The 26,921-nt window shown below is 46.8% G+C and overlaps 1 protein-coding gene across 1 annotated transcript; it reads right to left on the bottom strand.

Annotated features, from left to right (window-relative positions):
- LOC137384928 (mucin-19-like) lies at nt 1–26,476 on the bottom strand. The gene is made up of 9 exons (XM_068059637.1): nt 26,294–26,476; nt 25,695–25,843; nt 25,459–25,597; nt 24,612–24,713; nt 22,057–22,239; nt 14,977–15,216; nt 14,697–14,853; nt 10,413–10,538; nt 1–146 (listed from the first exon to the last, which is right to left on the bottom strand). The coding sequence occupies exons 1-9, from the start codon at nt 26,474–26,476 to the stop codon at nt 1–3; spliced, it is 1,425 nt and encodes a 474-aa protein (XP_067915738.1).
- Between the last annotated feature and the right edge of the window lie 445 nt (nt 26,477–26,921).

Below are 26,921 nucleotides of genomic sequence, written 5' to 3'. Positions count from 1 at the left end.
TTACCATGGTCCACAGTTTGTAATTGCAACTTCATTTGGTTGCAGTAACAGACCATTATAATAACAGGTACACTCAGATAAGGTAACACACTTCATTGTATTTTCATCCAGGAAAGGAGCATGGTCTGGGCATTTTGCATAGCAACCTGCACATTAAAAGAAAATGGCAAAATTAGTCGAGGTGTTGAGCATAAATAAGTTACTAACGCTGAGATGCATTAGCATTTATAGGGTATTGTATGCTTAGAAACATTTCACCGTTTTTCCCCAAATTTTTTTTCCAAAATTATACTTTATTTTATACTTATAAAAATTTGCAAAAGTACATTTCAAAACAGATCGAATTTCACATTTCAGACAGTACAATAGAAATCAGATTTCTTTGATAAAGAAACATGAAGTGCCTTACAATTCTTGCCAATCCATTTTAAATGCAATTTTACTTTTTTTTATTTCCAAAATATACTTTATTCATAAAAATCTGTAAAAAAATACATTACAAAACAGTTCAAAACAGTACCCAGTCAACAGTACAAAGAGTGCAAAGACATCAGTTTTCTTCAATACAATCATGAGTTGCCTCACAACCCTTCTATTTCATTTTACATGCCGTGTACATTTTGCAGCAAACCCATATTTGCTGGATACAGCCCGAGGGGTTTTCCAAGGATCCGGCCCCTCAGTTCAGCTTGGTGGGGGGACCTTATACAGTGGTCTTTCTCCATTGAGCCTTTGCCGTGGCTGTCCCAAACTTTAGTGCATCCCTCAACACATAGTCCTGGACCTTGGAATGTGCCAGTCTGCAACACTCGGTCGTGGACAACTCTTTGCGCTGGAAGACCAGAAAGGTTCGGGCAGACCAAAGGATATCTTTCGCCGAATTGATAGTCCTCCAGCAGCAGTTGATGTTTATCTCAATGTGTGCCCCTGGGAACAGCCCACAGAGCACAGACTCCTGTGTTACAGAGCTGCTTGGGATGAACCTCAACAAAAACCACTGAATCTCTTTCCACACCTGCTTTGCATAGACACATTTCAGAGGAGGTGGACAACCGTCTCTTCCCCACCACAGCCACCACGAGGGCATTGTGCGGAGGGTGTGAGACTCCGAGCGTGCAGGAAGGATCTGACAGGGAGGGCTCTTCTCACCACCAGCCAAGCTACATCTTGGTTCTTGTTTGAAAGTTCTGGTGATGAGGCATTCTGCCAAATGACTTTGGCGGTCTGCTCGGGGAACCATCCAACAGGATCCACCATCTCGTGCAGACCACTGCCTGGTGGATCGGTGGTCAAACGTGTTTTTCCGCAGCAACTTCTCCACGAAGGATAGGTGGTATGACACGGTCCAGCTGGATGGAGTGTTCCGCGGCAATGTGACCAGGCGCATCCTTCGCAACACCGGGGACAGATAGAACCTCAGCACGTAGTGACACTTGGTGTTTGCGTACTGGGGATCGACGCACAGCTTGACGCAGCCGCACACAAAGGTGGTCATCAGGATGAAGGCAACGTTGGGCACATTTTTTCCGCCCTTATCCAGAGGTTTGAACATCGTGTCCCTCCGGACCCGGTCCATTTTGGATCCCCAGATGAAGAAGAAAATGGCTCGAGTGACTGCCACAGCACAGGAGTGGGGTATGGGCCAGACCTGTGCCACGTACAGCAACAACATGAGCGCCTCGCATCCGATGACCAGGTTCTTACCAACAGTGGAGAGAGATCGCTGCTCCCATCTGCACAGTTTATGGTGTACCCCGACTACTCGCTGCTTCCAGGTTTTGGTGCACGCCCCGGCCCTTCCGAACCATATCCCCAGCACCTTCAGGTAGTCTGACCTGACGGTGAAGGGGACAAAGGATCGGTCAGCCCAGTTCCCAAAGAACATGGCCTCGCTCTTGCCATGGTTAACTTTGGCTCCCGAGGCCAGTTCGAACTGGTCGCAGATGATCATCAGTCTGCGCCAAGACAGCGGATCCAAAGAAGACGGCGACGCCATCCATGTACAGGGAGGCTTTAACCTGAGTGCCTCCACTGCCTGGGATTGTCACCCCTCTTATGCTCACATTCTTCCGAATAGACTCAGCAAAGGGTTCAATACAGCAAACAAACAAGTCATGGGAGAGAGGACAGCCCTGTCTGACACCAGATTGGATCGGGAAACTTTCTGATTTCCACCAATTGATTGAGACTGCGCTACTGATGTTTGTGTAGAGCAGTTTGATCCAATTGCAGATTCCCTCCCCAAACCCCATTTTGGAAAGCATGTCTATCATGTAGGTGTGCGATATCCTGCCAAAAGCCTTCTCCTGGTCCAGGCTGATGAGGCAGGTGTCCACCCTCCTGTCCCGCTCATAGGCGATCGTATCCCTGAGTAGTGCAAGACTATCGGAGATCTTCCTGTTGGGTACAGTACAGGTCTGATCAGGATGAATCACCAACACCAGAGCAGACTTGACTTGACTGGCTATGACTTTTGACAGAATCATAAAATCAACATTAAGCAGTGAGATGGGCCGCTAATTTCTGATTTCTGCTCTCTCCCCCTTCCGCTTGTAGATGAGGGTGGCGATGCCTTTCCTCACGGATTCTGACATGCTGCCGGCCAGGAGCATACTCTCGTATACTTCCAGCAGGTCCAGGCCGACCCAGTCCCATAGGGCTGAATACAACTCAACCAGTAAGCCATCGCTTCCGGGAATTTTACTCGTCTCAAAGGACTTGACAGCCATTGTCAGCTCGTCCAGAGTGAGCAGCTTGTCCAGTCTCTCCCTCATGCTGTAATCTAAGACCTCTGTGATAGATGACAGGAAGGACTGGGAGGCTCTGCTGTCTGTGGGCTTCGCGTCATGCAGCCCAGCATAAAAGGATTTGCTGATCCTTAGTATGTCGGACTGCGAAGACGTTACCGAGTCAACCTCTTCCTTCAGGCTTCTGATAACAGAGCTCTCTCTGTGTATCTTTTGGAAGAAGTAACGTGAGTACGTCTCATCCTGCTCAATGGAGTGGGCTTTGGACCAGAAGATGATCTTGGAGGTCACCATGGCAAAGAGCGAGGCCTGCTGACTCTTCACCTCATGGAGGTCCTCCTTGACCTCGACCCCCATCGACTGCAGCCGGAGCAGATTTTGCATACTTTTCTGGAGTCAGGACATTTCTCTCTCCCTGCTGAACATCTTTGAAGATAAAGAACCTCTTGATGTTCTCCTTGATCACCTCCCACCAGTGAACTAGAGACTCAAAGAGGGGTTTCACGGTTCTCCAACCTTTGTAATCCCTTTTGAGTTCCTCAACATTCTCTGGGGTTAGCAGTGTAGCATTGAGCTTCCATGTCCCCCTGCCAACTCGCTGGTCATCCTGTCAGTGACAGTCGGCCAGTAAGAGGCAGTGGTCGGAGAAGAACACCGGCTTGACGTCGGTGTGTCTGACCGTGACAGCACGGGACACAAACAAGAAGTCAGTCCTGGAACGGGCAGACCCGTCTGTTCTTGACCATGTGTATCTACACTGCACTCCATCTGCAGGTTTGCTGAAGACGTCATGCAGTTTGGCATCTTTAACTGTTTCTATTAGGAATCTGGACCTAGCGTCCAGTTTGCTGTCATCTCTGCCGGATCGTCCAGCTGCATCGATGATGCAGTTGAAGTCACTGCCTAGGATGACCGGCCTGGACATCGCCAGCATCAGTGGGAGCTGCTGGAAGACGGTCAGCCGCTCGCTGCATTGAACCGGGGCGTATACGTTGATCAACCGGAGCGGAGCATTGTTGTACATTATAACTGCTACAAGGAGGTGACTGCCCACCACCTCCTTAAGTTCGGAGATGGTGAAGTTACCTCCCTGCAGCAGAATACCCAGGCCGGAGGAACGGGAATCATTACCCCCTGACCAGATCGATGGCCCAAGGGACCACTATCGCAACCATTGCCTGTAGGTGCTGACGTGTGGTATTTTACACTCCTGCAGAAACAGTTGGTCGGCTTTGACCTTGGCGAGGTAATCCAAGGTTGAAACACATCGTGTAGTGGATTTAATGCTGCGCACATTAATTGAAGCAATCCTTATACCTATTTTTAAGTTAATTGTTGCTTCCCATACCATTTGTCCTTGCTAGTCCCAGTCCTTCGGGATGTTCCTCCATACCCATAGTGTACGCATGCTGTTTCACGATCGTTGGGCTCATGAAACCCCTCCTGGTTTTTCATGCAGGGTTTGTTCCACTGGGGTGACATCGGGGTGGGGGGAGGGGGGTGGGTCTTGTAGGCAGCAAGGATTGGGCTGTCCTCTGCCATTCCCCTCTGTTCCTCCTCAAAAACATCACTGCTCCCAGCTTCCCGGAGCTGGAGTGCGCCAGACGTGCCGTTGCTCTCGGTGTCCCGGAGCTGGGATGCGCTGGACATGTCGCTAGGTTTGGCGCTTTAGGTTTGGGGCGCACTGGGCCCATCACAGCTTCTTGTGCCCGGGGGCTGGGGGGCTTTATCTTCCAGATCCTTTGAGTTCTGCCACCTCTTTTGCAGGTGCCGCCGTTCCGGCACTTCCTTGTCCAGTGAGGAGGAGCTGTTGTAGTCTGTCTCAGGCAGTAGCCTCCTCTTGCCATTGGTTTGGGTGGTGGCCTGTTCCGCTTTTGGAGGTTTTTTCTTTGCAGTTTTCCTTTCTACCACTTGCCACTGACCTGTTTGTCCATCTGTTGCCTCCTCCTCCACGGATTCTGTCTGTCGAGGAGGGGTTTCTGGGCACAGGGTAGGTGCTGGGTCGCTGGTTTCAGATGCCCCCCCTTTCTTCTCCTTCTCAGGGAGACTTTCTTCGCTGCGGAGAGGGTTGCTTGTCTCCTTTCCAGCACCAGACGTATTCGTCGTTCCTTCTCCCGGCCTTTTCTTGGATCTTGCCGCCTGAGCATAACTGAGGCAGCGTTTAGAGCAGGTTTTGTGGAGGTGGCCTGCCTCATTGCACAAGTTGCAACACTTACTCTGCTTACAGTGCTTGGTCTGATGGCCTTCCTTCTTGCAGTTCTTGCAGACGACTGTGCAGCAGTTAGCTGCCACGTGACCAGGTTTGCCACAGGTACGACAAACTCTGGGCTGCCCAGCGTAGACCAAGAAACCTCGACGATTCCCCCAGTAGCGAAGCTGGATGAAGGGTGGATGATGGCTCCATTGGCATCAACCTTCAAGGTCACGTTGACCTGCCGCTTGCTGGTCCAAATCCCAAATAGGTCCTTGATATCAGTGCTGCTGCTGGCCACCTCGACCTACCTGGTGAGAAAGGTGAGTACATCCACGACAGGAACATGGGGGTTGTGGAGGTGAATTGTCACCACTCGGTCATGTTGTGAAGAGTGGCTCCGCTTTGAGGATGGACAGTGACGCCAGGTTCCCTTTCTCCTTGAACATCTTCAGGAACTTGATGCATCCCGCCACATTCTTAAATGTCACATCGAAATATCCACTGCTGGGGAAGTCCTGCAGGCAGAAGATATCCGTAGCTTGGAATCCACAGCAATCGATGAGGATTTCCTTGATGAAGAAAATACGATCAACCCGTGCATCTCCTTCCTTGTCCTTCACCACCACCCAAACGGTGTTACGCACTCCCTGGCCTGACACTTGAAGATTGGTTATAGGCATTTTACTCAAAGCTTACCCAGGACAGGATCAAAGGCCACTAATCACTCACTATAAGGCAAAAGATTCATACGAACTGAAGAGAAACCAGAGTAAACTTTTTTTTAATTTCCAAAATATACATTATTCATAAAATTCTGCAAAAAATACATTACCAAACAGTTTCAAACAGCACCAAGTCAAAAATACAAACAGTGCCAAGGAGATCAGTTTCCTTCAATACAATCATGAGTTGCCTCACAACCCTTCCATTTCATTTGTCATACCAGATGCATTTTTACATTTTACAGCACACACTACCCGATGTGTTTCAACCTTGGGTTACCTCGCCAAGGTCAAAGCCGACCTACTGTTTCTGCAGGAGCGTGGAATACCACATGACAGCACCTACAGGCAATGGTTGCAATAGTGGTCTCTTGGGCCATCGATCTGGTCAGGGGGTAATGATTCCCGTTCCTCCGGCCTGGGTATTCTGCTGCGGGGATATAACTTCACCATCTCCGAAGTTAAGGAGGTGGTGGGCAGTCGTCTCCTCATAGCAGATGTAATGTACAACAATGCTCCGCTCCAGTTGATCAACGTGTACGTTCCAGTTCAATGCAGCGAGCGGATGACAGTCTTCCAGTAGCTCCCACTGCTGTTGGCGACGTCCAGGCCAGTCATCCTAGGCGGTGACTTCAACTGCATCATTGATGCAGCTGGACGATCCGGCAGTGACGACAGCAAACTGACGCTAGGTCTAGATTCCTAATAGAAATAGTTAAAGATGCCAAAGTGCACGATGTCTTCAGTAAACCTGCAGACGGAGCGCAGCGTAGATACACATGGTCAAGATTGGGCGGGTCTGACCGTTCCAGGATTGACTTCCTGTTTGTGTCCCGTGCTGTCACAGTCGGATCCAACGACGTCAAGCCGGTATTCTTCTGCAACCATTGCTTCTTACTGGCCGACTGTCACTTACAGGATGACCAGTGGGTTGGCAGAGGGACATGGAAGCTCAATGCTACACTGCTAACCCCAGAGAATGTTGAGGAACTCAAAAGGGATTACAAAGGTTGGAGAACCGTGAAACCCCTCTTTGAGTCTCCAGTTCACTGGTGGGAGGCAATCAAGGAGAACATCCAGAGGTTCTTTATCTTCAAAGGTGTTCAGAGGGCGAGGGAGAAACAGAGAGAAATGTCCCAACTCCAGAAAAGTATGCAAAATCTGCTCCAGCAGATCTGCAGTCAATGGGGGTCGATGTCAAGGAGCATCTACAAGAGGTGAAGAGTCAGCAGGCCTCGCTCTTTGCCACGGAGGCCTCCAAGAGCATCTTACGGTCCACAGTCGGCTCCATTGAGCAGGATGTGACGTGATCACGTTACTTCTTCCAAAAGGTACACAGAGAGAGCTCTATGATCAGAAGCCTGAAGGAAGAGGATGACTCGGTATCGTCTTCACAGTCTGACATACTAAGGATCAGCAAATCCTTTTATGCTGGGCTGTACGACGCGAAGCCCACAGACAGCAGAGCCTCTCAGTCCTTCCTGTCATCTATCACAGAGGTCTTAGATGACAGCATGAGGGAGAGACTGGACAAGCCGCTAACTCTGGATGAGCTGACAAAGGCCGTCATGTCCTTCGAGACAGGTAAAACTCCCGGAAGCGATGGCTTACAAGTTGAGTTGTATTCGGCCCTATGGGACTGGGTCGGCCCGGACCTGCTGGAAGTGTACGAGAGTATGCTCCTGGCCGGCAGCATGTCAGAATCCATGAGGAAAGGCATCATCAGCCTCATCAACAAGAGGAAGGGGGAGAGAGCAGAAATCAGAAATTGGCGGCCCATCTCACTGCTTAATGTTGACTACAAGATTCTGTCCAAAGCAATCGCCAGTCGGGTCAAGTCTGCTCTGGAGTTGGTGATTCATCCTGATCAGACCTGCACTGTACCCGGCAGGAAGATCTCTGATAGTCTTGCGCTACTCAGGGATACGATTGCCTATGTACAGGACAGGAGGGTGGAAACCTGCCTCATCAGCCTGGACCAGGAGAAGGCTTTTGACAGGATATTGCACATCTGCATGATGGACGTGCTTTCCAAAATGGGGATGGGGAGGGAATCTGAAATTGGATCAAACTGCTCTGCACAAACATCAGTAGCGCAGTCTCAATCAATGGGTGGGAATCGGAAAGTTTCCCGATCCAATCTGGAGTCAGACAGGGCTCTCCTCTCTCCCCTGTCTTGTTTGTTTGCTGTATCGAACTTTTTGCTGAGTCCATTAGGAAGAATGTGGGCATGAGAGGGGTGACAATCCCAGGCAGTGGAGGCACTCAGGTTAAAATCTCCCTGAACATGGACGATGTCGCCGCCTTCTGCTCAGATCCACTGTCCGTTCGCTGACTGATGAGCATCTGCGACCAGTTCGAACTGGCCTCGGGAGCTAAAGTTAACCATGGCAAGAGCAAGGCCATGTTCTTTGGGAACTGTGCTGACCGATATTTGTCCCCTTCACCGTCAGGTCAGACTACCTGGAGGTGCTGGGGATATGGTTCGGAAGGGCCGGGGTATGCACCCAAACCTGGAGGGAGCGTGTAGCCAGGGTACACCATAAGCTGAGCATGTGGGAGCAGCGATCTCTCTCCATTGTGGGTAAGAACCTGGTCATCAGGTGCGAGGCGTTCACGTTGTTGCTGTATGTGGCGCAGATGTGACCTATATCCCACTCCTGCGCTGTGACAGTCACCCGAGCCGTTTTCCGCTTCATCTGGGGATCCAAAATGGATCGGGTCCGGAGGGACATGATGTTCAAACCTCTGGCTAAGGATGGAAAAAATGTACCCAATGTCACCCCCTGATGACCACCTTCGTGTGCGGCTGCAACAAGCTGTGCGTAGAGCCCCAGTACGCAAACACCAACTGTCACTACGTACTGAGATTCTATCTGTCCCCGGTGTTGCGAAGGATGGACCGGGACACATTGCCGCAGAACGCTCCATACAGTTAGACCCTGCCGTACCACCTATTCTTCGTAGAAAAGTTTCTGCGGAAAAATACCTTTGACCATCAATCCATCAGGCAGTGGTGGGCACAGAATGTCCTCAAGACGTTTGCACACCTCCTTCTGGAATGTGTCTTTGCAAAGCAGGTGTGGAGACAGATGCAGTGGTTTTTGTCGAGGTTCATCCCGAGCAGCTCTGTAACACAGGAGACTGTGCTCTACGGGCTTTTCCCAGGGACGAACATCGAGATAAAAATCAGCTGCTGCTGGAGGACTATCAATTCGGTGAAAGATGCTCTTTGGTCTGCCCGAAACATGCTGGTCTTCCAGCGCAAAGAGTTGTCCACGACCGAGTGTTGCAGACTGGCACATTCCAAGGTCCAGGACTGCGTGCTGAGGGACGCACTAAAGTTTGGGGCAGCCGCGGCAAAGACTCAATGGGGAAAGACCACTGTATAAGGTCCTCCCACCAAGGTGAACTGAGGAGCTGGATCCATGGAAAACCCCTCGAGCTGCATCCAGAAAATATGGGTTTGCTGCAAAATGTATATGGCATGCAAACTGAAATGGAAAGGTTGTGAGGCAACTCACTGCTGTATTGAAGGAAACTGATCTCCTTTGCACTCTTTGTATTGCCGACTTGGTGCTGTTTTGAACTGTTTTGTAAAGTATTTTTACAGATTTTTATGAATAAAGTATATTTTGGAAAAAAATCACAGGGCCAGCAGCTCAGCTGTATCACCAGCGTCACTAGGAGTGGTGGCCACTGCCGGTACTGCAGAGGCCTTGGACCCAGGCTTAGCGCTGGAGCCCGAATCCAAGGAAAGTGAAGCAGAATCGCCGGGGCCAGTCCTGACTGGCCCCAGCAAGGGGAGGGTGGAAGGGTGGGCATTAAGTGCAGGGAAGTGGGGTTCAGTGAGTGTCAGGTTTTTCCTGCAGGGGCCCTCCGTGTGCCACAGGTTGCCCATGAAGGAGGCACCTTCCCAAAGCCTCCAGGGAGGTCGCTTCGTTTTACTGGGATATGTCCTCACATGGTGGAGGCATCACCCGCCGCTAGTTAAATCCCAGTGGCAGCAGGAAGAGGCCCTTAAGTGGCCATTAATAGGTCACTTAAGGGCTTTAATTGGCCTCCTTGTGGGAAGGCCATCTTTGGCCTATCTTGCCCATGACAAAATTGCATTGTGACGGAAAGGCAACGGGCCCTCCGCACCGCACCGACCCATAACTCCCATTGAAATTCTATGAGTGCCCCCACCTCATCTCTGAACCCATCTCGAGGAGCCCATGAAATTCAGCTCTATGTGTGCAGCCAACAATGCCCTACACTTAAATGGGCCAACTGGTTAGCCCAAGCTGCCTTTGCTTCTCCTGTCAGTCACCCATAATGAACTATATAAACTGGAGTGCCTTTTAGTAGGAGGTTGCTGTCATGGCCTGTATGACAACAATTTGCCATTAACAGCTGCTCCTGGTTAAATATCCTTCTGCCACCGAGAAGGTTAGAGTCACTATTACCTTCACTGGCAGTGCAGTTGCTTCTCACCAGTTTCTATATCTTAACTTTTTCTAACAGTTGATAATATAAGGAAAATGTACTCCATTCAGTTACAAATTCTGTGTACAGATTATAGGAATAATTTTCACTTCAAACATGAAGCAAGAATTGCTATCTCATTGTTACTATAATGCCACATTTTGTTTGTACATACTTAAATGAACTTATGTTCCTACTAACCTTGAAAAATATTTTAAAAAGTTAATTCTGAGATATATCACGTAACTAAACCATAAACTACAAGAGAAAGAAATTTGAAACCTTCGAGAATTGCGGAGAACTTCTTGCCAATCGAATGGTTGTTGCACGTTTTTGCAGTTACTACTCCACATGCTTGGTAGTGCCAGCTACATTCATCATCTCGATTGTAATAGTCACAGTATATAGCTGCAATATAAAATATAAATAATTCATATTTATTCAGTATCACAAAAGGAATACAACTCTTATTGAGTATTCTAATCATGGATGCGGCAGGAAGTAAAATAAAATACCACCCCTGCAAAAAAAAAGCAAGTTAAGTTTACAAGTTGTTGAGAGCTGAGAGTCAATTCCCAGCCAACAGGTAATATTATCATCTACATATGCAAAAACTGGAACTACTCAGTCATGACAATGCTCATCATGGTATGGTTCTCAAATATTTCAAGGCACACAAAGCCAAAATTAGCCCTACAAAGTTGAATTAAGAACCATCGATATTGCCCACACCACCACATTTAGTGACACAGCTTGGCATGCTAACAGCACAATTCAGTTGCATCAACACTTTCGAGCAATGATAGACAATTTGGCCCACAACATCACCTAGTTAGAAACTCAATTAGAATTAGAATTAGAATATTACAGCGCAGTACAGGCCCTTCGGCCCTCGATGTTGCGCCGATCATCTGACCTACACTATTCCATTTACATCCATATGTCTATCCAATGACCACTTAAATGCCCTTAAAGTTGGCGAGTCTACTACTGTTGCAGGCAGGGCGTTCCACGCCCCTACTACTCTCTGCGTAAAGAAACTACCTCTGACATCTGTCCTATATCTTTCACCCCTCAACTTAAAGCTATGTCCCCTCGTGTTTGCCATCCTCATCCGAGGAAAAAGACTCTCACTATCCACCCTATCTAACCCTCTGATTATCTTGTATGTCTCTATTAAGTCACCTCTCCTCCTCCTTCTCTCTAACGAAAACAACCCCAAGTCCCTCAGCCTTTCCTCGTAAGACCTTCCTTCCATACCAGGCAACATCCTAGTAAATCTCCTCTGCACCCTTTCCAAAGCTTCGACATCCTTCCTATAATGCGGTGACCAGAACTGCACGCAATACTCCAGGTGCGGCCTCACCAGAGTTTTGTACAGCTGCATCATGACCCCGTGGCTCTGAAACTCGATCCCCCTACTAATAAAGGCTAACACACCATATGCCTTCTTAACAGCCCTATTAACCTGGGTAGCAACTTTCAGGGATTTATGTACCTGGATACCAAGATCTCTCTGCTCATCTACACTACCAAGAATCTTCCCATTAGCCCAGTACTCTGCATTGCTGTTACTCCTTCCAAAGTGAATCACCTCACACTTCTCCGCATTAAACTCCATTTGCCATCTCTCAGCCCAGCTCTGCAGCCTATCTATGTCCCTCTGTACCCTACAACACCCTTCGACACTATCCACAACTCCACCGACCTTCGTGTCATCCGCAAATTTACTAACCCACCCTTCTACACCCTCATCCAGGTCGTTTATAAAAATGACAAACAGCAGTGGCCCCAAAACAGAACCTTGCGGTACACCACTAGTAACTAAACTCCAGGATGAACATTTGCCATCAACCACCACCCTCTGTCTTCTTTCAGCTAGCCAATTTCTGATCCAAAGCTCTAAATCACCTTCAACCCCATACTTGCGTATTTTCTGCAATAGCCTACCGTGGGGAACCTTATCAAACGCCTTACTGAAATCCATATACACCACATCCACGGCTTTACCCTCATCCACCTGTTTGGTCACCTTCTCGAAAAACTCAATAAGGTTTGTGAGGCACGACCTACCTTTCACAAAACCGTGCTGACTATCGCAAATGAACTTATTCTTTTCAAGATGATTATAAATCCTGTCTCTTATAACCTTTTCCAACATTTTACCCACAACCGAAGTAAGGCTCACAGGTCTATAATTACCAGGGCTGTCTCTACTCCCCTTCTTGAACAAGGGGACAACATTTGCTATCCTCCAGTCCTCCGGCACTACTCCTGTCGACAATGACGACTTAAAGATCAACAACAACGGCTCTGCAATCTCCTCCCTGGCTTCCCAGAGAATCCTAGGATAAATCCCATCTGGCCCAGGGGACTTATCTATTTTCACTCTTTCCAAAATTGCTAACACCTCCTCCTTGTGAATCTCAATCCCATCTAGCCTAGTAGGCTGTATCTCAGTAATTACCCGGGGCATATTGAAATACTTCACCCGAGCTTGTACAGTACACTGATGTTCCAAATGACTTTCATTAGTATAATTATCTAATCACTAAGGAAGATATTTCTGTGTCCAATCATATTGTATTAAGCAAGTAACACTGTTGAGTCAATGCCAGCCCATAGTTTCAACAAGTATGACTCAAATCCTCATTTTCAAAAACTGATCATGAAATAGATCACAAACGGTGATGAAAAATAAATCCAGGTGCCTGGCCATTTTTCCAGCATGGAAATAGCCCCGCCAATGGTATGCTATCCATCATGTGCCATTGGGAGTGATTTTTTGTCACCTGTCTGGCAGAAACTGGGTGAATGAGCAGTTAAAATCACTCAGGTTATTTACCCACCTGGGAGCTGACGTTTCCCGATTATAACCTCCTCAAATGAGCAGACAGCAAGGATACCACCTAAAGCTGGCAGGGTCCTTTATTGCATATGCATGTCAGGTCGCACTGATGTTAATTTTATCTCAGCAGCCTGAGCAGGAAGCAGCATTGCATTTCCCACCAGACCAATCTAACAATGTAGAGGATCGTGGCCAGATCAGGCCCAAAAAAGGTACAATTTTTAACAACTTTGTTCATGGGGCCAGGAAGAGCAGATGCAACAGCCCCAGCAGCTGATCCTACCACTGGCCTAGTCTTGGCTGGCAACCACCCAGCTGCATGATTGCCCACCACTTCCCGAATAGCCCAAGGGATTTCAAACAATTATAGAGTTATAGAAATTTACAGCACAGAAGGAGCCATTCAGCCCATTGTGTCCGTGTCGGCCAACAAGGAGCCATTAGACCTAATCCCACTTTCTGGTTCTTGGTCCATAGTCTTGTAAGTTACGGCACTTCAAGTGCATATCCAAGTACTTTTTAAATGTTATGATTTAAATGAGGCTCTGGAATTAAAATAACCCAGGTGTCATTTCTGGAGTAGCAGGAGAGTTTCTAACTCACACTGCAAGTTGTTGTCGCTACTCAGCTGCCAAAAAATGGTCCGGAGTTAAAATCAAGGCATGATGATCAAGCCCAATCATTCAACCCAATCAATGCCAAAGGTGTACAATCGTAAGGAATTTGGTGAACATAGGGTGATATCATAAGCAAAAAAAATGAAAAGGATTGGAATGTGATTGGTGGTCATTGGTATGGAGTGTGGAAGAGATGAGAATCCTAGAAAACCCTTCAGTGAATTGCAAGTCAAATGATGAGTCATGAATTGTAACACAGGTATGAGATGAGAAAATTTTCATGTACTGAAGCAATAATCTTGATGTCCTGCTGCGATCTTTGGTCTTGTAGCCGGTACTCCCATGCCTTTGAATCCCCATCCAGGGAAACGAGGTGCAACACAGGTGGGGAGTGGGGGTGGAGCTAAGATTCTCAGTGCAGAGGGTGGGGAACAGGGTCAAGTTAACGTCATGGGTGTAGGGGATGGTGGGAAGGGTTGTAGTTTAAAGTTTGTGCAGTGGGGGGGGGGGGGGGGTGGGGGGAAGAGGCAGAAGGTCAGATGGTAAAGGTAAGTGTTTTGGGGCGAAAGGTAAATAATTAATTTAATAGTTATGGTGGAGTGGGAGAGGGGCAAAAGAGATGTATTTATTTAATGTCATTAAATCTTCAAATATTTAAATATGCTGATAGGGCTAACAGCCTTTAAAAATGGCGTCAGCACCTGCACACAGGCAGCTGACGCCATTGCCAGGGACAGACAGCCCATCCGCTCCATGTGATCGGGGTGGTGGGGGGGGAGGGGGGAGGAAGCTCACACAAGCTATTTAAATGAGCTGCCACTTTTGGAATCATGGTGGCTCTTTGGCATGCGGCCCTTTTTTTGGCGGCAGGCTTATAAAATTCAGCCCATTGTTGACCAGAAAGGGGCTGCCTGTCAACTCTTTAGAGACAGAATTGTGATCCTTGATAGGAGGGGAAAAGTACTCACATTTTAAATATCTCCTGCAAAGAAGGATTTTTAAGATGATTTTCATAATCAGCCTTCTTGAGCAACTAAAAGTGCATTTACTTGCTCCTTAAAATGGTTCTTGAATATCATGCATGGAGAAATTGCTACTTACGACACAAGTCTGGGGTTCTCCAGTCAATACAAACACCAGCTTTATTACAAGTTTCTGCATATATTGCTACAGCGGTACAGAAACCCAGAAATTTCCCTTCCATGTCACAGGCACAAGTTTCTTCAACACAGGCATCGTAGAATGGGACTGGGTCAACCTGGTGGAATGTTAGACCACAGTGTCAGAAAACACATGAACATGTTGCAAGAGCATTACCGCTTTTCTTTTCAAAGCTTTATAGATATAGCCATATATTGACATATTCCTTAATATTCCTCACCTTTTTATGGCAGTCTTTAAAAGTGGATCCTGTAATGATGCCGCATTTCCTTGCAGCCCATGAGTAACAATATGGATTTCTTTCACAAGGAGAAGTTAGCGATACTGCTAACTTACATGGCTTTGGAGATTGCCAGCTTGCTGCAAATTCTTCATAATTGGCCACTATACGTTTTGATTTTGTCGTTTGGTCATCTTCAATACGGGAATTGTAATTTCCACAGAGGCCAACTACTTTGTTCTGTAATAAATGTTCAAAGCAATATAAGAATGATTATGTAACTGAGAACAGCAATGCTTTTATTGAACATATCTTCTCCGGATAAAATACTTTTCTGAGCAAGTTAATTCATTTATTTATCAACAGATTACGTAATTTCAGAAATCAAAATTAGAATATTATAATAACTTACAATTTGCATCAAAAGAAGAAATTTTATAGTTGTTCTATTTTCCCATTTTAAATTATGCTAAAATTGATTTATTTCTAAAAGGAAATCCTTAGACCTCACTACTTGTTTTTAACCATCCCCTCCTCGCCCCTGAATAAATAGTAACTTTTTTTGGAAACAAAGCACAAAAGATAAATAGTGTTTGTGAAACTTTTATATCTGAACAAAGTGCTGAAATTACTTAGTACAGAAAGGTCTCTTGTTCGTCTTTATCTGAGTTGTATTACTTAGATGCTGACAGCATTGGTATGAAAGCAACAGTTCAGCTCATGTAAATATATCAGTACAGTGTCTCAGATATGCAGAAAAATTGTTATTAAAATACCATTTTAAAAGATCCATAATCAAATGCAACAATATGAAAATAACAACAGCCAAGGCTGAGGATTACAGTTGCTGAGGCACTATGTATGGCAATTTAATAAAAGATAATAGATAATAATTGTAACCCATTCAAAACACACTCACTTGCACAGAGTTAAAATTGGGCCCATTATTACTGTTAATTCACAAGTTACAGAAATTTAGATTCATATATGGTTAAGAGTCAAAAGATATCTAAAAGGTAGCACACATTTGTATATACCAATAAAAAAAATTCTCAAGGGTAACAAAAATAAAGGCATGGTTTAAATCAAGCTGTATGCAATATTATGATTAGACATTTATCTAGTAAAACATCATCTTTAAAAGGTTTAATTTACTCTGTTAAAGTTAGCTCACACTTCGGGCTGAATTTTGTCAGCCTGAAGCAGGTCCCGGTGGATGGAGATCACAGATGAGGTCAGCAGCTGGGGGCTGACCCACCCCCACCACTCCCCTCCCCACCCGAGAACTGGGTCCAGTGCCGCGAAAGGGCCAATGACCTCCTTGATCCACCAAGCGGAGTCCTCCATAACTATCCCCTCTTTGGGGCTTGAATGTGGCTCCGTGGGAGGGAGTTCTACATGGGAAGGGAGCGACCACAAAGGCAGTGGCAAGGGGTTGAGGCCTTCTATCAGATGCATGGATGCATCTTGGCGACAGACCACCTTCTTTCAGAGCTCACCCCATTACACCCCGAGAGCAGACGGGGGAGGAGTCATTGAGGAGACCACATCAGGGGACAAGGGGCTGCCAACAGCATAAGTGCCCTGTTGTTCTTTGTGTAAGGTCTAACTGTGTCCCTCTTTATGCTTGCAGGAGAAATGGGCCATAACACCAGAGACATCGAGGACTGGTGGTGTGCATCTTCTGATGCTGGCAGAGGAGGCGGCTCTGGCAAGGGCCCAGGGAGGCCATGCAATCGTGGACAGTGAGACTGGAGTGTTCGCACAAGAGGATGAGGAGACATTGTGTTCATGTGTCCTCCACCATACTTCTGGAGATCCACATCACGCTTGGTTGGCATGAGGATATCTGAACAGCCGAACCCACAAATGCTTGTGTTCTCTCATGCAGGTTTTTTTTTAAATTCTTGCATGGGATGTGGGCATCACCGTCCAGGCCAGCATTTCTTGCCCATCCCTAATTGCCTTGAAAAGATGGTGGTGAGCTGCCTTCTTGAACCACTGCAGTCCATCTAGTGCAGGTACGCCCATAGTGCTGTTAGGGAGGGAGTTCCAGGATATTGATCCAGCAACAGTGAAGGTACGGCAATATATTTCCAAGTCAGGATGGTATGTGGTTTGGAGGGGAACTTGCAGGTGATGGTGTACCTGCACCTCAGCTGTCCTTGTCCTTCTAGGTGGAAGGGGTCACGGACTTGGAAGGTGCTGTTGAAGGTGCCTTAGAGAGTTGCTGCAGTGCATCTTGCATACCAGGGTTGTCCAACCTTTTCATGTGGGGGGCCATATTACAATTTTTGTCTTACATAGGGGCGGGTGAGACAATTTCAGAAAGATAAAGGCATTAAAAATTTATTACTCAAAAAAAAATGTACATTTTTGTGAAGAAGCTTTTAATGAGGAGACTAATTTATTGACTTAATTTCTTGTCACTATGTTGGACATTGATTTAGTGAGATACCTGGCATATTTTGCTTGCACAGTCAATATCTGTCTGCACACTTGTTGCGGTGATGTGGAGTATTCCAGATAGATGTCCATCTGTCAGGAGTGATCTTGATCTCTCTCTCTCCCTCTCTCTTTCTCTCTGTGTTCCCCCCTCTCTGTGTCATTCCCCCCTCTCTGTGTCATTCCCCTGTCCACCTCTTTGTCTCTCTCTGTCCTCTCTCTCTCTGTCCCCCTCTCTCCCTGTCCCCCTCTGACTCTCTCTCTCTCTGTCTTCCTTTTCTCTCGCTGTTCACCTCTCCCCCTCTCTCTCTCTGTCCCCCCATTCTGTCCACCTGTCTTTCTCTCTCTTTCTCTCTGTCCCCCCACTCTGTCCACCTGTCTTTCTCTCTCTTTCTGTCCCCCCACACTGTCCACCTGCCATTCTCTCTCTTTCTCTCTCTCTGTCCCCCTCCCCACCTCTCTCTGACAGTTGCAGAGAGTTCGAACGCTCAGCAGATGGTTGATCAGTCTTTTTTTAAAAACGTTTGCAAGTCAGTTTCACAGCTGACAGGTGTTGACATTTGGAACGGCTTTTTCCCAACTTTGGACACACTTGGGGTTTTCCGACTTCCAACTTCTGGATTCCAGTGGACACACTGGAATGTAAGTACTTCCTGTTGATAAAGGCCATTGGCTGCTCCCTGAGAGCCTTGATGGCCAGATGTATGTAGTCGATGACATCGTGTACCTGGGGAATCCATCAATGGCCCTCTCCGCTTGACTGTCAGGTGGTCTGGTACCGCACAAAGTCGCCCCTTGAACAAGACCCCATACATGTCCCCAGTGTATCCCTGGAAAGAGCCGGAGGTGTATGATTTGAGTGCCATGGTGATCTTCAGAGTCATGGGCATTGGGTGTTCACCAAAGTCCATTGGTTACAACTTGTCCAGCAGCGTGGTGCATAAGCCAGTGATGGCCTCCCTGGACAGCCAAAGTCTTCACTGACACTGCCATTTGGACATCTGGAGATAGCTGAGGCAGATCTGGTACACTCTCTAGTGTGGATAGTCCTTTTATTGGCGTGGTCAGTTGCTGCCGCTCTCCTATTGGAGCTTCACGGGTGGGCCCATATGGATCGTGGCCCTCCCTCCCTCTGAGCTGTTGCTGCACACACTGGGATCCACAAAATTGGGTATATGAGACCCACGTCAGCTTATCTTTGCCGCTCCCATATTCTGTCCTTGGAGAGACAAACTTGCCTGGGATCTCCCCATTGCTACTCCCCTCTGAAGGCACGATTATGCGCTTCAGTGCCCATTCGTGCAGAGCCCAGCATCTGAGACTGCACCTACCCTTGCACTCATGCACCCAAGACTGCACCCTCCCTTGCAGAGAGCCCAGCACCACAGGCCAACAATGGCCTCCGCTCCTCCCTTTCCCGTATCCACTGTTCACCATGGCTGCCACCTTTAAAAAGTCAGGGATCTGCAGGAACATGATCCCAGCGCACCAGTGAATAAATATGAACCCCTCTGCTCCCCCACCCCCATTAAGTTTTCTTCAATTCTATGCAAATGCATTCTAACTAGTACACCAAACCAAATTAAAATGCAGTCTGGCTGCTTTGCGGCAATGCCACTTTGGAGCTTTCCTCCCGCTGGTAAAATCCGGAACCAATGTTATGCCATCAAATTTCCAGGCAAGCTCATCCTCCCCAGTTTTGTGGCCTCCCCATGCCTCCACTCCTGCTCCTGCTAGCTGGATAAAATCCACCCCCAAGTTTGCTTTGAAGGGCAGTTTATCGTGATTTGCCACTGATGATGTATTAATTTTATCCCTGCTTCTAAATTCACTCCTGGGAGTAAGTTGCACCAGAGGGAGCCAGTAGAGTTCCAGTGATGTGCGGAGTAGTTCAACAGATACACTACCTGGTTGAACTCTACAACATGGGCCTCAGATCTATGGCAGGATTTTCCTTGCTTATCCTGCCTGTGGACAGGCGGTGGAGCAGGAGTAATTGATTCTTGCCGTGCAGCCCAGCATGAGTCTTGTAGGAAAATGGTCCCAAGAATTGTCTTCAGTGAATCCTCAAGATGGACATAGAAGTCAGAGTGAATGCAGGGAATGGAAAGGGCTAATGATAAACCATGAAGGCTTAGACAAGCAAAGCATTTATCATCCAGGATAAGACCACAAGCCCAGAGATGCTTTGTGAAGAGGAGTATATAGATGTACGGCCTTCTCTGGACCTGTGTGAGACTCTTTCGTGAGCAAAGACCTGAGAACCTAAAGAGTAAACGAGTTACCCTGCATGTCTCGGTTATCATACTTCATGGATTTGGAGGTCATCGAGGGTTATGTCAGATGATGACACCAAAAGGGCTCATGTCTTCGAATGCATGTGTCACTGAGATACTTCAATAGAATTGAGAAGGTCTGTTTGGGCATTATAGATATATGATATGGCGTTTTGATAGCAAAGTCTTCTTTAGTTTAGTTCTTATAGTAGTCTTTTTAGTATAAGGTGTGGGAATTATTAGCCTAGTCTATGTAGCAGAGCGTCTCTGTAAAAATCAGTAATTGCATCGCTGAAAACTGAAAGAAAGGTTACAGCAGTTAAGATTGAATGGCTATACCAGTTAGCTACAGGCAGATACAACTGTGTCATTAAGATGTATATGTTTTCCTGAGATCCATGGAGCTGAGATTGAAGCCAACTAGTCTAGGTACACCTACCAGCATGGAGGGTCTGCAGACAAAATTCCACTGCTCTGGTGTATCGAAAGGTTAACACTTTCCTGCAAGAGGAAGGTGAGGAAACCAATGCATCCATGCCAGCTCATAAGGGTGCAGTTGTACACGTTTTAGAAACATTGCTGACTACAATCTTGTGGACTTTAATCTATTCAATAGGTGGGCTATCTAATGCTGCTAACTTGTTCCATCATTCTATCCAATTTATATCAATCTCAGACACATCCCAACTGTAAATTTATAATCAAAAAACAATTAATGTTGAATAACTAATATTACTGAACTGCATCTGTCATCTAAAATAAAAGCAAAATACTGCAGATACTGGAAATCTGAAATAAAAACAGAAAGTACTGGAAATACTCAGCAGGTTAGGCAGCATCTGTGGAGAGAGAAGCAGAGTTAACGTTTCAGGTCTGCGACCTTTCATTAGAACTGGCAAAGGTTAGAAAAGAATTAGGTTTTAAGCAAGTGAAGGGGTGGGGAAGGGGGAATTGGTGGGGAAGAGAACAAAAGGGAAGGTGTGTGATAGGGCAGAGGGCATGAGAGATTAAATAACAAAGCTATCATGGGACAAAGACAAAGAGAGTGTTTCTGAATGTGAAACTGGGAAAATGGGATGGAGTCCTTACAGGAAACAGGGTGTGAAAAAGTGGAAAGTGTAGTCAAGGTAGCCATGAGAGTCAGTGGGCATATGATGAATATTAGTTACAGCCTATCCCCAGAGATGGAGACAGAAAAGTCAAGGATGGGAATGAAAGTGTCAGAGATAGAACGATGTAAAGGTGAGAGAAGGGTGGAAATTGGAAGCGAAGTTGATGAAGTATTATAGTTCGGGGCGAGAGCGGGAAGCAGCACCAATACAGTCATCAATGTACCAACAAAAGAGGAGACCAAATGCAGATTAGGTGAGCACTTTGCAGAACACCTCAGCTCAGTCCGAAAGCATGACTCCGAGCTTCCACTTGCTTGCCATTTCAACACCCCGCACCCCCCGCCCCCTGCTTTCATGCCCACATTTCCGTCCTTGGCTGCCGCAGTGTTCCAGTGAACATCAATGCAAGCTCGAGAAGCAGCACCTGATCTCTTGATTAGGCACTCTACAGCCTCACGGACTCAACCTTGAGTTCAACAATTTCAGAGCATGACTGTCCTTTATTTATATTTTTCTATTTTTTTAATATTTTATTTTATTGTTAAGCATGTGCCTGTTTTTTCATTTGGGCAGCATTGTTCATTACTCTGCCATTCATAGTCTTTCTGGACTGATGCTTTGTCTTTCACCACAAGCATTAACACACTCTTTGCCTTTGTCCCAGGACAGCTTTATTATTTAATCTCTCCTGCCCTCTGCCCTATCACACACCTTCCCTTTTGTTCTCTTCTCCACCAACCACACCACCCCCCAACGCCCCTTCACTTACTTAAAACCTAATTCTTTTCTACCCTTTGCTAGTTCTGATAAAAGGTCACAGACTTGACGTTAACTCTGCTTCTCTCTCCACAGATGCTGCCTGACCTGCTCAGTATTTCCAGCATTTTCAGTTTTCCTTTGCCTCTATCTATTAATTATTTGTGTATTAAATTAACAATCATCTCAGTGATGTTCCCACCCCTTAAGCGACACACTGTAGACTCATTAAGGTAGACAAACCTTTCTATCATTTACCTATTCCTGTCACATCTCTTCTACATCTTATGACTGGCACAGCATTTAGTTTTATCAAGGTATCTGTAAACATGCCATAGTCAGGATGTGTTTTGTAGCATTCTTCATTATTTTCTGATGAATCATATTGGATGATTATATCCATTTATCAAAAACAATTAAGGCCTTCACTTTGTTCATGGTTATTTCCTATTTACTAATACGAACACCCAAAAAAATTGAAGCACACTTACCTGCCATTTTGTAGCCAGTGTCACTGAAAATCTGGTTCGTTTATCCCATATTATAGTTATCCCATTGGGAAATTCAAGAATTAAATAGAATCCAACCATGTGCAGTGAATATATTCTTTCTAAGCATCGTCCTTCTTTGGTAAAAGTTTGTACTTTTCCATCAATTAGCTTTATTTCTAAATCCTATAAGAATGTGTTGAAAGAAGAAAATAAATTATGGCTTCTGTTTAAACATACAGGGCTAAAAATTCATCTACCTCATTTTTTGAGCACGGGTGTTGCGATTCGCATCCTGCCCATGCTGGTTCCATTGGAACCAAATTTGGAGCTGCCATCTTATTATCATGATTGTAGCCTGAGGCTGAGTAGGTTCCTCACTGCGGGCTGCCTCTGCACATTGTCAGGTGCCTGTGCGTTCAGCAGGGTGCTGATCAGTGTTGTACTGATAGCATGTGGTGCAGCCAGCCTGCTCTTCTTAAAGGTCCTCTTAAAGGGAAGCTGCACTGAATAACACTGCTGAAATGTAAAACATAGAAAATGGAATAGCAGGGCAGAGGTATGGTTTCAGGATGATGGATGCAGCTCTGGAGGCATTAGTGGTGGAGGTGAGCAAGAGGAGAGATGCCATGTTTCCACAAGGGGCCAGGAGGCCCTCAAAGACCACTCTCAGAAGGGTATACAAGCAGGTGGTCAGGAAGGTCAACTCCCAGAGTCTGGGCCTGAGGACCTCACACTGGTGATTAAGGTCAGTGAATACATCTTCACAGGACATATCCCACCCACCACACCATCAACCTTTCACACTGCTCAGTGCACCACCGTCCCATCACTCACCCAACAGCACTCCCTGATGCTCAGGACTCACACCTCACAAGTACACACCTACACAATGCTTCCAGACTTATATCCACCTCTCACTGCCTCCACATACCTCCAACTGGTCAGCTGTGGCAGCACATCACCCAAACACAGTGCAACACTATCACAAATATTCTTTCCTCTCTCTGGCAGGGCAAGGTGGCTTCATTTTGTGGCACCGGCGGTGCTCCCAGCGGCGGGCTGAAAATGCGGGGCGAACCCTGCCTTGGTATTTAAAGACGGGGATCCCACCTCCAAGAACTGTTGGCCAATCACAGGTCCAGCAGGTCAGCAGTATCAGCGGCACCACGGTGAGTGGTGGTCATTGCCAGTACTGCAGAGGCCTTGGACCCAGGCCTACACTGTAGATGTAGACCCAGACCTCAGGTAAGCGAGGCAAGGTCACCAGGGCGAGTCCGGAAGAGGCGGGGCTAGAATGGTGGTTGGGAAATGTGGGGGGGGGAGCAGTTTCAGGAAGCTGCAGTTTTGCTGGCAGGGGTCCTCCATGGGCCACAGTTTTCCCCTGAAGGAGGGACCATGCCCAAGCCCACAGGGCAGTCGCCTCATTTTACTGGGTTTAATCCCAACAGCCAGGGGAAGAGGCCCTTAATTAGCCATTAATAGGCCACCTAAAGGCCTCAATTGGCCTCTGGGAGGGAAGACCATCATCAACCTTTCCCGCTCCTGACCAAGTCGCTTGGAGATGGGGAGGCAACGGGCCATCCATGTACCACCCACCCTGCCGCCTCCCATCACAATTCAATGGGGCTTCCCGCCTCCAACCCATCTCAGGGGAGTCCATGAAATCCAGCCCAATAGAAGGCAGCAGAGCAGAACCTGTGAGGAACAGGTACACCTGCATCACCTGAGCCCTACAATGGGATTTGTTGCGATGGGGCCTTTGGCATTTGACATCGCTGAGAACATTGAGAATGTTCTTGCCTTATGTCCCTTCTCAACTCGCAGCTCACCCTCATCCTGCTATCAGGCATGATGAGCAAGCTGCTGATGGTGTGAGCATGGACCTCTTCCTCTCACTCCACGCCCACTTCCGTCACACCAACATTTCCCTTCTGATTTCCTACTTTCAGACACCCAAGAATATACCTGCCCAGTTACAGCAGCCCCGGCACTAATGAAGAGGCCCTGTCGGTTGATCTGACACTCGCATCCACCAGCTCAGGTACTGGCACTGCACGTAACTTGTAGGCTAATATAGAGTTTGGATCGGCATGTAGTGAGTCACCGTAAACAGGCCAGGGGTAAAGGATGGTTGGTTTTCTAGCTTACTGGAGGGCAAGATCGCAAACAGCAGATCGCTGTTGGACCTGCACACACTGAGATGCTGGGTGCATTGACTGGCCTGTCAGACAGCCAGCATCACTATCAAAGAGCGTGGAGAAGTGCAGACAAATTAATCAGATGACATAGCACAGCTTGTTCTTGCCAGATTAGCTATCCGGGTGTTGTATCAGCTAATTGGACTATGTAATGTCAGAATACTGCTCCTTCACAGGCCTCTGGCACATGCTGGGGAAGCCCATGCGGCACCTTTCTCAAGAGTGCTCGCCGTGCAGGCTGCTGGTGACAGTGCTATGAAGATGAAATTCACGCCCATATTTTTCAAAACATGCATTAAAGTGTTTAAGTCAAACGTTAAAAGCAACTGCTTAATATTTACAATTCAAAGCACATACCTCAAGTAAAATTCTGATCACTCTCATACATGTCACTCCATTTTCACAGCATGGTACACTCTCTATTAGTATTTGAAATGCACCAATTTCATCTGAAGTGCTCTAAAAATGAAAATAGAGATCAAAATATAGTCTGAGATGACTCATCCACTTTTATAACAAGAGCAGAAAATGCTGGTCATACTCAGCAGGCGGCAGCTGTGTAGAGAAAAACAATGTTAACATTTCAGGTCGACAACCTGTCATCAAACTTGGAAAAGGTTAGAGATGTATCAGGTTTTAAGCAAGTACAGAGTCGGGGAAAGGAGGGGAAGGGAGGGAACAACAAAAGAGAAGGTCTGTGATAGGGAATGACAAAAAGGATGATGGAGCAAGGAAAAAAGGGGTGGTAATGGGACGAGTAAAGAACAAAAGATGGGTCTAGGGAAGGTGTGAATGTGATTCTCAGAATGGTTACCAACAGCTGCTATTCGAAAAAAAATTGGAGCAGTTGTTATGATCTGAAGTTGTTGAACTCGATGTTAAGTCAGGAAGGCTGTAAAGTACCCAATTAAAAGCTGAGGTGCTGATCCTCAAGCTTTGGTTGCACTTCACTAGAGTCATAGAGTCATTTACAGCATAGAAGGAAGCCATTTGGCCCATCAAGTTCATACTGGCTCTCCACAAAGCTATGTAGTCAGTCCTGCTCCCCAGCTTGATCCCCTTAGCCCACATTGAGCAGTGTAGAAGGCCAAGCACAGAGAGATCAGAGTGCAGGTGTGGCATAATTCACTGATTTCAGCAATTTCAGATCAATATATTCAGATATAATAACATTTTAATTTATTTCTCCCCTGTTAGGTCTCACCTGCACAAAATTGTATTCACAGCTGCTAGCAAAGAAGAACCTGTGTCCGTCAAAGGTTATGTATTGGCCATCTCCATGAACTACACAAGTCTTTGTACATTGATCTTGACTGCAGCTCCATGATCCACCCTCGCATGTGCTAGAATAGAAATACAGTGCCACAACATTTTATAATGCCATGCAGATATTGATAAATAAATAAAATAATGTATTATTTGGTTTATGTTTAATCTCACCAGTTGTTGCAGTCCACATGGATTGTATCTCCAGAGTAGTAAAAGATATCACCAAATAAACAAGGACATTTTTCACGAGCAATGCAGGTTCCATTTTCATCTTCCACTTGACCATTTGGGCAGATACAGCCAGGAACACATTCAGTTGGCTTGAAAGAGATAATTAGCATCTATTAGTTTCATTTTTTGACAATATTTGAAGACAATGGGTTGGATGTCATTCTGCCCTTGCAGACGGACAGGGAGGCAAGGGGCAAACAAAATGGCAGAGGGTCCATTTCTGATGTTGCCCGAGCCCCTTGCCATTTTGTCTGGGGCAGTGAAGATCAAGGATAGTCTTCCCACCAATTGAGCCCCTTAAGTGACCATTTCCACTTCAGTTTTATTGAAGGAGCAGGGCCCCGCTACTGCGGGGAGATGCTGCCAAGTAAAACCTGGCAGCCTCCTAGTGGGATCGGGGGTCCCACCTTTGGGAGAAATTGAGGACCCCCCACCCAGAGGCAATCACCTGAAAGATAACCCCCCACCAAACCGCCCCCGCCACCCCGTCGCCGGGGCCTAGCTCGCTGACCCCAGTGATCACAACCAACCCCAATTACCTGTCCCGGGGTCTTCACATTCTTCGACACTGCAGGGCACTGGCAGTAGCCACCGATCCCAGGGGAACTACTGGTACTGCAGAGCTGCCAGACTTCCGATTGGCTGGCAGTTCTGGAGGTGGGAGCTCGTCCCTTAAAGAAACATCCTCCCCAAAGGTGGGCAGTTAATTGGTTGCCCGCCATGGAATAGCAATGGGGGTTCCGATGAAGACCTGAGGCGTGTTTTCCCCCCACCTTCCAGCCCGCTGTCGAGACCCCCGTCACTGGAATAAAATCCGTTCCAGTGTAACTGTCAGTGTATTTTATAAACAGATCATTTTATACTGACTAAATAAACCAAATTCCATTTTTATTACATAGAAATATTTATTTTATTTTTTGTTTATTTATTGATACAGCACTGAAACAGGCCCTTCGGCCCACCGAGACTGTGCCGACCAACAACCACCCATTTATACTAACCCTACAGTAATCCCATACTCCCTACCACCTACCTACACTAGGGGCAATTTACAATGGCCAATTTACCTATCAACCTGCAAGTCTTTGGCAGTGGGAGGAAACCAGAGTACCTGGCGAAAACCCACACGGTCACAGGGAGAACTTGCAAACTCCGCACAGGCAGTAC

Source organism: Heterodontus francisci, chromosome 27 (assembly GCF_036365525.1).
Source record: "Heterodontus francisci isolate sHetFra1 chromosome 27, sHetFra1.hap1, whole genome shotgun sequence".
NCBI classification, from domain to species: Eukaryota; Metazoa; Chordata; class Chondrichthyes; order Heterodontiformes; family Heterodontidae; genus Heterodontus; species Heterodontus francisci.
Note: the sequence above shows the minus strand (reverse complement) of the source record. Positions and strands in the feature narration are given on the sequence as shown.

Bases quoted from the DNA above. Each gene is read 5' to 3' on its own strand.
- LOC137384928 (XM_068059637.1), bottom strand. From the start codon at position 26,476: ATGGCGGGCAACCAATTAACTGCCCACCTTTGGGGAGGATGTTTCTTT. The intron at 25,844-26,293 runs GTAATTGGGGTT...ATCTCTTTCAAG, and splicing joins ATGTGAAGACCCCGGGACAG to CCAACTGAATGTGTTCCTGG. The intron at 14,854-14,976 runs GTGAGGAATATT...ACATTCCACCAG, and splicing joins TTAAAGACTGCCATAAAAAG to GTTGACCCAGTCCCATTCTA.